The 10972-nt window shown below is 53.9% G+C and overlaps 1 protein-coding gene and 1 long non-coding RNA gene across 2 annotated transcripts in view; one reads left to right on the top strand and one right to left on the bottom strand.

Moving 5' to 3' along the window:
• Positions 1 to 447: 447 nt before the first annotated feature.
• Positions 448 to 4805, bottom strand: SIX3 (SIX homeobox 3). The gene is made up of 2 exons (XM_060247658.1): positions 3874 to 4805; positions 448 to 754 (listed from the first exon to the last, which is right to left on the bottom strand). Exons 1-2 carry the CDS (start codon positions 4695 to 4697, stop codon positions 562 to 564), a joined length of 1017 nt encoding a protein of 338 aa, XP_060103641.1. The 5' UTR covers positions 4698 to 4805; the 3' UTR covers positions 448 to 561.
• A 4161-nt stretch (positions 4806 to 8966) lies between these two features.
• The window catches only part of LOC132587305 (uncharacterized), a 33665-nt gene continuing 31659 nt past the window's right edge, over positions 8967 to 10972 (top strand). Inside the window, exon 1 of the long non-coding RNA XR_009556414.1 lies at positions 8967 to 9140. This is a non-coding gene — a long non-coding RNA (uncharacterized LOC132587305). The remainder of the gene's footprint in view (positions 9141 to 10972) is intronic.

The following is a 10972-nucleotide window of genomic DNA, read 5'->3' as shown; positions in this document are numbered from 1 at the left end:
GAAAAGAGAGAGAGTGAGAGAGAGCGAGAGAGTGCTCGATCGTGCTTTTTCTCCTACAAAGAATACAAATGTCACCTTTCTTTCTTTCTTTCTTTCTTTCTTTCTTTCTTTCTTTCTTTCTTTCTTTCTTTCTTTCTTTCTTTCTTTCTTTCTTTCTTTCTTTCTTTCTTTCTTTCTGATAATATTAATGATAACCGGGCGTTATTGTTGTTGCTGTCGTTGTTCGGATCCCCGCTGCAGCATCAGCATCTTGTCCCAAGTAATTTTTTTTTCCTATTTAAGTTCCTTTTCGGAGTGGATTTTTGTTTGTTTCTTGTGATTGCTAAGTAAGGTTTGCATTTTAATGTTTTTGAAAACCTTTGCAACGTCTGCTTATCCCCCGCCTCTGTGTCAGGCTGTGTTCTGGAAGTGGCTTCCTTTGCGGGGAGGGGGTCTCGGAGAGGGGCGGGCGGGTTGTGCTGGCTTGCCGGAGCCGGGGTGGGGGGGCGGAGGTGGGGCGGCCGCGTCGGAGGTCGCCTGGTTCCGCGTGAGGCTCCTGGGGGCCCGCGTGCCTTTCCGACATCATACATCACATTCGGAGTCGCTGGAGGTGACCGAGAGAATGGACGTGCCCGTCTCGGCCCTTTCTGTCAAGCTGGAGACGCTGGTGGTGGGGCTGGCCGCCGTGGACGGAGACTCCGCCGAGCTGTGGGTCGGGCAGCCGGGCTCCGACAAGGACCGCATGCCGCTCTGCCCGATGGCTTGGTGCTGGAGCCTGCAGGGCGCGGGGAGAGAAACCAAGAGCACAAAACCTCGCTCAGAAGCCGAGCCACACAGAGAGCGAAGAGCCAAGGAGAGACCCGCCTTGCCGCCCGCCAGGCTCACAGCCCCACCCGGCCGAGACAGACCCCTAAGGATGCGGTCTCCAGCAGACTGCAGCGATCCCAAGCCAGCCCTGGGATGCGGGGTGGGGGTGGGGGGAGCTCTTTTCTTTATCCAGCCTGGAAAGCGCACCTTGCGCCCAAACAACCAGAGATCCCTGCTCCTATGACCCACCTCAAATTAACCCCCAAGGATCTAGTCTTTCTTTCTTTCTTTCTTTCTTTCTTTCTTTCTTTCTTTCTTTCTTTCTTTCTTTCTTTCTTTCTTTCTTTCTTTCTTTCTTTCTTTCTTTCTTTCTTTCTTTCTTTCTTTCTTTCTTTCTCTCTTTCTCTCCCTCTCTCTCTCCCTCTCTCTCTCTCTCTCTCTCCCTCTCTCTCTCTCCTTCTCTCTTATCCCCCTTCTCCCCTTTTTCTCTCTTCATACATATGGAGCGGCCCTCTTGCCTTCCTAGTTCGCTGAACACTGCAGCACCAAACCAGCCCTCCCTTCTCCCCCACCCCGCAAGTGTTTCCAAGAAGATGAGAGCGGAAAGAAAAGTAAATCTCACTTCAGCGGGGGGGGGGGGGGGGGGGCGGGAATTGCCTATCAATATTTTTTAAGAGTGGGAGACCCACACAAACACACACAAACACCGGGTGGAAGGGAATTTGCATAGAAAACCCGTCCTCTTTGTCGGCTACCCCACCCCCCCCCCACCCCCTTCCTGTAGAAGGGCAAAAAGGCTCGCTGGATTTGCAGGGAAAGATCCCTGCTCCTTCTCCCTTTCCTTTCCGGATGGCTCCGTTGGACTTGGAGAGCTGCTGGGCCTCCCTCTGGCCGCCGGCCCTTTCCCCACCTCCACCCCGAGAGCGTCCAGGATTCTCAACCACTGCGAAGAGCCACAAAGACAGGGTTCCTCCACTTCCGGGCACCAATAAACAACACTTTTTGAAAGGGGAGGGAAGGTCGGGCTGGTTGCTGGGGGGCTGGGGCAGAGCGACATTTTTGAAGCCCTTGGCTTGGTCAGCCCCCGCCCCCGCTCCCCGCGCGGTCTTTTCTGGTTTGTTGTGGTTGGGACTGCCGAGTGATCGCTTTCGGGAAGGCAGGCAAACAGACAAAGGAATCCTGGCCGCGGCTTCTTAGAATCGTCAACAACTAAGCAGGTTCCTCTGGGGGACAAAGGGTACAAAAACAACACACACACACATACACACCAACTGAAACGATCTATGATCCAAGGATCGTGGTCGAATTATTTTCAACGTTGTGCCGCGCTCAACCCTGAGCCCTACAGATCAAGAGAGGGTCTGCCACCGACATTAGAGTGGGTGACCTTTTCCTCTCTTCCCTCCACCCTCCCCAAAAAGTTCGATTTAGACACGTGCAAGATCACAGGGTTTAAAAAAAAAAAAATCCAAGCTCTTTGCAAAAAACTAACCCTGGGCCACCTTCGCAGGTTATTTTAATTACCTTTCCCCCTCCGCTGTGATGTTTCCATATTTTTAAAAGAATATATACATTGTAATTTTCGATGCTTCTGGATTTACAGTATTTTAAAGGGTATTTTCTGATCCCCTTTCCCGGTTCTGAGAGGGGAGGGGGCTTGCGCTCCCTGGGTGACTCACCCCGACGGTTTTACCTACTTGCCCGTTTTAATGGTGGCACCGAAATCTTTCCGTTTTAAAATGCTTTCTCCCCACCCCCCAAAAATGCGGAATTCTGATTAAACTTTCCACAATAAAGAGGAAAGGAGAAGTCCACGGAGAGGGGGGCGGGTAATGAGAGATTTCATTTGTTCTGAACAGCTACGTTTATTTTCAAAATGTAGAGTAAGGACACTTTGAAAATATGTTTTAAAGGCTTGTTTAAAACCATGATGTGGAGCAATTTAAAGTCACACAAACATTATTTTGCCAGTGTGTGCCAGTTGCATCCTACCATCAAAGCCCAGCTACATGGGCCCGCACGCTATTCCAATCGGCACGTGTATTTTTATTTTCACATTCGCAAATCAAACAAACGTAAATGCAGATTCTGAAGGAGGAATGGGGAACTATAGTTTTAAAAAAATGTTGTTGAAAAATTGCTTTTCTTCGAGATCATATTTGACTGTCAGTCTTTCTCTTGCTTTCTTTCGCAAATGCGTTTGTTTGCTTTTTATAATTAATAAGAACAATGGCAGAACAGCTGCCTCTTCTTTCCCCAGCAGGACGGTTTGCATTAGGATGTTTGTTCAAACTGTTTAGTGAGAGAAGCTGGGGCGGAAGGGAGAGATAGAGAATTACCAGTCGCCAAATCCAGGTTACATTGCTCAAATAAAGAAATTCTTCTAATCCCTCCGCTCTATCCCTCAGCAGTTCGCTGTTTGCAACGAGGAGGGCTTTTTAAAAAATGTGTGCCTGCCCCCCACAAAAAGAAGTGGAGGTGCAGGAGAGAGGGCATTTGCAAAAGCAAGGAAGCGACGCCCTAAAACTCACAGCTTAGCGAAGAGTAGAGGGAACCCGACGAAGCAGGCTTTCGCCCCAGCGAGGCTTCGTGGCCCTGCATTCGGCAGCCTGGCTGAATGTGCATCTCTGCTGGAGAGCCGGCAGGTACACACGTGAACAGAGCCCTCCCTTTCTTTTGCTGCAGGCCGAGTGAAAACCACAAGAGAGTTCGGGAAGCAGAAGCAAGTTGGAGCCGGGAGAGCGGAACTTCTTTGGGAAAGCGCGAGGGGAGGCGGGGAGGGAGCCCAGCCTTCGGCGTCTACCTGGAGGAGCCCCCTTGGGTTTCGGAGGAGCCCTGCCTTCCAGGGCACCTGCACGCTCGCTTGCGAATATCCTCCAGACTCTCGAGGCGGATGCAGCCAGGCTGAGTGCCCCCTGCCGAGCCTTCCGTCAGCCGAGAAAGGCAGTCTGGGAAAGGAGGAGGCCGTGGCGGCCGAGGAGGGCAGCCGCCCTGTCCAGCCAGCTAGGCCGACCGCCCCCCGCTCCTGCCCGCCAGTCCTCCCTCCCGCCCGCCCGCCGGCCGGGGCCTCCCGCAGCTGCCACTGACCTGTTCTTGGCCGCCGCCGCCCGATCCCGCTGCCGCCGGTTCTTGAACCAGTTGCCGACTTGCGTGGGGGTGAGGCCGGTGGCCTGGGCCAGTTCCCTTTTCTTGCTGGGGTTGGGATAGGGGTCCTGGAGGTACCACTCCCGCAGGAGGCTGCGAGTCCGCTCCTTGAAGCAGTGCGTCTTCTGCTCGCCGTCCCAGATGGTCCGCGGCAGGGGGAACTTCTTGCGCACGCGGTACTTGTCGACGGGCCCCAAGGGGCGTCCGCGCAGCTTCTCGGCTTCCTGGTAGTGCGCTTCGAGCCACATGGCCTGCAGCTTGCCGTGGGACTCCTTGGTGAACTTGTGGTTCTCCAGGATGTGGTAGAGGTCGCGGAAGTTGCCGGTGTGGAAGGCCACCACCGCCCGGGCGCGCAGGATGGACTCGTGCTTGTTGATGGCCTCGCACGCCCCGGGGGCTACCGGCAAGGACCACAGGAACCGGCCCAGCCGCTCGATGTCGCCAGTCTCTTCCAGCGTCTCGCAGACGCTGGCCACTTGCTCCGGCGAGAAGTTGAGGGTGGGCAGCTGGAACATGGACAGCTCTTCCGGGGCCCCTCGAGAGGCGCCGCCGCCGCCACCGGCCGATCCGGCGCTGCACCCGGTGGCGGCACTGCTGCTGCTGCTGCTGCCGCCGCTGCCACCGCCGCCGCCGCCGCCTCCAGCTCCCGCGCTGCTGCTGCCCCCGCTGGCCAGGAGCAGCGAGCGGTGGTGGTGGTGCGGGTCGCTGGGGAAGTTTGGCAGAAAGAAATGGGTGGGATAAAGCTCTAGAGGGGATCGGAACACCATGGGACCCAGCCTGGCGGACGGGGGCGGGGGCCGACAAGAGACGGGCGAGACGCGGGCTCAAGGCGCCGAGCGAGCCGGGCGGGAGGCAGCAGACCAGGCAGAAGGAGGGAAAGAAGAAGAAGGAGAAAGAAGAAGAAGAAGAAGAGGAGGAGGAGGAGAGGAGGCAGAGGGGAGGGAAAGGGGGCTCACGCACCCCACGCGCATCCACACCCGCACACGCTCCCGCAGCCACATAGAGACCCTCATCCAAACCCAAGGTGCGCGCACTCTCACCCACCCACCCACCAGCACCAGCACCACCTTTTACACGCTCACACGCGCACACACTTGCTCACACGCACGCCCGGGCTCACTCCTGGCAGGCATGCAGAGGCGCGCTCGCTCGCTCGCTCCCACCACACACCTCCCTGCAGACCCGCCGCTGCCGCCGCCGCCGAGGCCGGCAGATTCAGTGATTCGGCCGCGATCGCCCTAATGACAACAGCCTCATAATATCTCCCCTAAATCCACAGTGAGTGCCGCGCCGAAGCATTTTGTTTCGCTTTTCTATTGGCCTGCCGGGTGTCGTTGTGGCGTCGCCATGGCAGCGCCCTGCCAATCACTGTCAGTCCTGCCAATCATCGGGGACTACGTAAGAAAAAGGGCTCTTACCACGGCGCCCAAAGGCGGAGGCGAAGGGAAATGGAGAGGAGGGAGGAAGCCGGCGGGAGGGGGAGGGGAGCAGAGGGAGGCCTGAGTGTGTGTGTGTGTGTGTGTGTGTGTGTGTGTGTGTGCGTGTGCGCCCGCGCCGGTGTGTGTTTTAATCTTTGCAACTCCTAATCTTAGCACTTCTACTTCTCTCCCTGTTTCTCTCCTCCTTCCCCCCACCCCCAATTGCCTCCCTTCTAAACAAACGATCGGCAAATGCGCAAGGCAGTGCGCATCTCTTTGGCTTGACCAGGATGTACATTTGGAAGGGAAATGTGAGCGCGGTGCTGAAGAACCCGCTGGAAACTAACGGATCAGCGGAAGCGAAGGAAAGTTAGGAAGAAGAAGATGATGGCCCAGTCCGGGCTCGGCGGTGGGGGAAAAGGCTCCTCCCGGAGACAATTTACACATGATTTGCACGTAGTTGCGCTTCATTCTGCCTATCTGAGCACTAATAGCGCCGGGGAAGAAAAGCTAGATGAGATCATTAGGCCCATCCTCAGGCCGCTGACCCTGCCGGGAGCAGCCTCTCAATGCAGTGCGGCTGGGGCGGCGAGAAGAGGCGAGGGGGCCAGAAAGACAGAGGAAGCCCAGTGCTTCCCTAGCTCGCCTTCTCCCTGCTTGAGTTGCACAAAAGGAACTCCTCAAGGCAACTTCCACGCCAAACTTTGCAGAAGTGCCGCTTGGAGCTCCAAGCTGTCTGGGAAGCGGAGGCTTCCAGAATCAGTGGGGGCTTCATTCCAAGGGGAACTGTACAACCCCTCTCGGGAATGAACCTCGCTGAAGGGAGTGTGATTTAATCCCGAGCAGACGACAGAAAAACTCGAGCCTCGATTTAGGGGCTGCAATCCAACAGTGCCTGCATCCTTCTTAGACCTTTTTATAGTCATGTCGCCAAATACTCTCGAGTAAATAACATGGAAGGGGGAAGGGAGGGACCTCAGTTTAGAAAAGTATTTTCTAACCTCTCCCTCTTATCAGGAGAACAAATTTCTTCTCAATACACCCATAACCTTTTGAGCCCTCTGCAAACCCATCTGGATATTTTCCACTTTCTGCATACCTGTTTTTTGCTTATGATCAATTGTAACTTTCCCACCCCGCTTTGCTCCCCAGTTTTAAAATCTGTCGAACAGCAGTCAAAATATCCCTTTGCTTGCAAAACAATTGTTCCGGACGGGAAAGTCCATTGCTGAACTGCTATCTCCTCGCCAGCTGAAGGGGCCTCTCGGCTGCCGCCCGCCTCCATTTATCCTTAGGTGTGTTGCTTTTAAGGAGATTTTAATCGGCATCTCGAGCTAGCGACTCCTTTGTTTCGTTGCTGCAGCTCTGGAAGTGTGATTTACAGAGATTTGTACGGGTCATGGATGTCTTTCCAGCCTTACTGTGTATATTTAGACAGGACTTTGGTTGGTGTTAAAAAGTGTATATTTTGAATGGGTTCACACACAGTAGCAAACAATGCGGACATTGTCAAGGCATGTAGATCGCGTATTGAAACGCAGCATCCAGACTTCTCCTAATCTGCCCTCAATAAATCTGAAATAATTATCCTAAGCCGCCTTTCTGAAAGAAGAAAAAAAAAATCATTGAGGAATTCAAAACTTTTTTCCCCTCCAAAGAACCTATGCTCTGCATTCCAATGCAGATCTAGGAGGAGGGTAAGAGAAGAGGGGGGAGACATGGAGTAGACATCAGTGGGAAGGAAGGGAGGAATAGAAACCAGATATACTATTAACATGGGGGGTGGGGGAGAATAACATCGCGTGACTTGGCCTATTGGAGGTATGATCACCACCATAATTCGAGAGGTTGCGATGGGCGATAGAGGGAGAGAAGCCTTGAGCAGGACTCCCAAACTGGTCGGGCTCTTTTCACAGAGCAGTCCGAATGAAACAAATGCCAAGTGGCAGATGAATAGGTCCAACTGGAAGAGTTACTGGACTGGAAGATACTGGCCGGATTAGGTATTCATCACTTCTCCCCCACGCACCCCCCAAGGGGTGTGCTACCTTGCTGCCTCATTCCTCATGGAAACAAGGCGCCCTTCTTAACTTTTCGTGATGTGCTCCAACACTTTCGGGGACTGCCGGGCCCGGGGAGAGGCTGGGTGAAGAATTCTCCCCCCCACCCCATACATGGGCCCAGCTTAGATTTCAAACCAGGGATTGCAGCAACCTTGTCGGTTGATTGCAGGCAGCAGGACTGGCCCGTCGTCGTATTTAGCCAGCGATCAGAATTCAGGGCAGCCCAGAGCTGCGCTTCCCAAACCATCTCTCGCGGGGCAAGGACTGCAGACAGGGACCCAAAGGAGCGTATCATTCTTGGCACAGAGAAAAAGAGGTGGCTGTCTTAATGTTTTCCTCCGTGTCTTTCTCAGAATGAAAGGACACCACTGAAGATAAATCCGTGGATCAAAGTAGTCTCCAAACTTTCTTTCTTTCTTTCTTTCTTTCTTTCTTTCTTTCTTTCTTTCTTTCTTTCTTTCTTTCTTTCTTTCTTTCTTTCTTTCTTTCTTTCTTTCTTTCTTTCTTTCTTTTCCATAACAAGCTTCCACAGTTATTTTACTTTCCTAGGGCTCAGTTCTAAACATATTTATTTCTATAAACTCCTGCGTCTTCCTTCTCACGAAACAAAGATATTTCGATAAGGGACACCAATCCGTGGTGCTCAAAATCTATATTTTATTTGTGTGTGTGTGACCCCGGAGCCTAGACCCGTGAAGGTCCTGGTTCCCGCTGAAAAGGAGCAGGACCAGGGGAAGAGTGGCATTTCACACACTCACTCAAGGCAGGCAGACGTGGCGAAGAGAGTGGCTCGGAAATCTTTCCAAGCCGCAAATTCGCGGCCTTTCGCCTTTCAGCATCGCGCCTTCGCTGGTAGGCTAGCCGAGAGTGGCACTGCTCTCCCCCCCGCCCCACACCAGATGCATTTCTGACCGGGCAGGCTTTTGCCTCCCGGAATCCTTGCCAGGGCATCTTTGTAACCCAGAGCTTGTTGTTTGTGCTGCTGGAAGAGACGCGCTCTTCCCTGACTCCCCGCCTGCGCCCTCAGACCTCTCTCGCCATCCTTTCCAGCCCGAGGTGGGCTGGCCGGCCTTGTTCTCTTCCAGGAGGTGTAGGCCCGCGGCAAACGCTCTCTTCTGGAGGCCACTGCCGGGTGGCAGCCGAACCCCGCTTGGGGCATTGTTCCTGGGGTGGAGGGTAGGGGTGGGGGTTGTTGCCGGCCAAGGTTGCTCAGGTTGTGCCTAGCCCGGCGACTGAGCTGTCCCTCTCTTCTCTAAGCCTGTTAGGGACACATTCTCATGTCCTTAAATGTACAAGCAGATAATTGTTGGAGCTCTAGCTTTGTGCGAAGGAGGCCAGGGTGTAAATGCCGTTTAATGACTGCAGCTGCTGGCTGAAAACTGTCAATGGAATTGGCTAATGCAGAGGCCCCGGAAAAAAGGGCCTTTTTTTTTTTTTTTTTTTTTTGCAAGCGAGTTGCAGAGCCTGAGCGCCGCTGGAGCCGAAGAGGGAGCTGGAGAGGGCGAGAGAGAGAGGGAGAGAGACAGAGAGCGAGGGAGGGAGGGAGGGAGAGAGAGAGAGAGAGAGAGACCGACGGACGGCAAGAAAAGGAAGAAGCAGCAGAAGAAAAGAGAGCGATGGGGGGCGGGGGGGAGAGCAGCCAGGATCGCAGCAGCCAAGCCAGACGCTCTTCATCCAGGCCACGGAAAGCGAAGACCTTCTGCTCTTGGAAAAATCCTTTCCGGATCCTGTAAGTCCCCCACCCCCATCCCTCAGCTGCTTGTAGTTTGTTCAAAGTTGTTGATTTCTGCTGAAGTATATATGAGCCCCCCTGTTTTCCGCGCCTCCCTGACTCGGTGGCTGAAGAGCCCCGAGAACCCTGAGAGAGGATTGCTCCCTGACAGACACCCCCCTTTCCTGACAGCCACGGGGAGGAGAGAGAGAGACTGCAGGGGTCAGAAAGTCTTTGCAAGCGCCCCCCCCCCTCGCCTCCCCGCTGGCTCCTGAGTGCTCCGGGAGTTCCCGGATGGCCCCCTGCTCTTGAGCCCGCTCTGCGGCCGGGGCAATCGAATATGCTCAGGACCTGGCTGGGGGAGCCCTCGGACCACTTTTCTGCTGCGCCGCACTTCGAAGGAATTGTGTAGACCTCAGCTTCTGGGGTAGGATCTTCTGACCGCGGGGAAGGACTGGAGTGGGGGGCGCGTTGCAGACTGAGGTGGGAACGGCGCTGCGTTCAACCGAACGGACTTGCTAGGCAACCTCCTGCCTCGGTAGTCAGTCCCAGTGAATTCAATGGCCGTGGGGGGGGGGGGCTAATGCCTAACGATGCGGGCGTGGGAAGGAAGCACGGCCAAGGAGTTCCCAGATTCTCGTCGGGTGGGTTGGGGAAGAGGCTCCTCCGCCCCTTTATCCGAAAGTACATGTGATTGGGGTCGGTGGGACTTTGGCCAAGGAGAGACCTCAAGGTACCCGCCGCCACCACCCTTTCCACAGCCCCTCGTCTCAGGCACGAGTTCCCTATCTGGCTGCTTGTTTGTTTTTGTCGTCCACAGTTCATCCCTCTTCCCTCTACCCTCCCCTCCCGATTCGGTCCTGAACAGCTAGTCGGTGGATCTACTTTACATTTCCCCTTCCTCCCCCCCCCCCCCCTCCTTCCATTCAGAGGGCGCCGGGCTGTAGAATTGGGAAGTGCGATTCGGATAAAAGAAGGAAGGGGAGATTCACAAACCCACATCTACACTGATCTGGGTTTTCATATGGGGTTTTAACGGAGATGTTGAATGGCACGCAGTGACCATGTAGGTCGTCGTCGTCCTTGCGTGGCGTGTAAAGCCTGGTTCCCCGGACCCTTAGATTACAGAGAGCAGATTCCTCATCCGAGCAGAATGCAGACCTCGGTATGACCCATCAGGCCCCTGCAATTAAAAAATGCGGAGCTAAAAAAGAGGGCCACTTTAGGAGGTGAACAAGGTTCCAGAATGGAATGAGTGGGGACGAGGTGGCTTTTATTTTCTAAAAGCGCCTAAGACTCAGGTGAAAACTTTTTAGAAAGTCCCTTTTCTCTGAGAGGAAAAAGCCCCCCAAAGTAATGGAAAGGTTTAGCTTAGGGAAGGTGAGAGAATATAACAAACATTGCTCTAGTGATGCTGCCAAAGGATTCTGTAAGCAGCAAACTTCTTGGAGCGGGGAGGGTCAGAGGAAAGTCTGTGTTTCCAGAGAAGTTTTTCTCCCCTTGCTCTTCTTCCCAGGTTTGAAAACGAATCTTGTAACAGATTTGGAGCCTTCTCCTCTAAATAAACTGCATCTTTCCTAATTTGTCCTGAACGCAGCGACTTCCAGGTGAGGCCCGTTCATTATAACGGCACCAGAGTTCCAAGCTAATTTGTTTGCTTTGTTAAAATTCTGCCCCATTTATCACCCTGAACCCAAGGTTTGTGGTTTCCAGTGGGGGCGTTAGATTTCCACACACAGAGAAATAGCCCCTGATGATCCGATGTAAATGTGGTTTAGCAGAATTCCCGCTTCTTTCAGCAGGCTGTGTTTCGAAGTCAATTTTCTTTTACTTGACGCGTTTTCTTGGAA

This window comes from Heteronotia binoei, chromosome 1 (genome assembly GCF_032191835.1).
Source record: "Heteronotia binoei isolate CCM8104 ecotype False Entrance Well chromosome 1, APGP_CSIRO_Hbin_v1, whole genome shotgun sequence".
NCBI classification, from domain to species: Eukaryota; Metazoa; Chordata; class Lepidosauria; order Squamata; family Gekkonidae; genus Heteronotia; species Heteronotia binoei.
This window is presented reverse-complemented; position numbering and strand designations above follow the sequence as displayed.

Coding starts and splice junctions, on each gene's coding strand:
- SIX3 (XM_060247658.1), bottom strand. CDS start 4,697: ATGGTGTTCCGATCCCCTCTAGAGCTTTATCCCACCCATTTCTTTCTG. Junction 755..3,873: donor GCGGCGGCGGCCAAGAACAG/GTCAGTGGCAGC, acceptor CGCGCCCTGCAG/GCTCCAGCACCAAGCCATCG.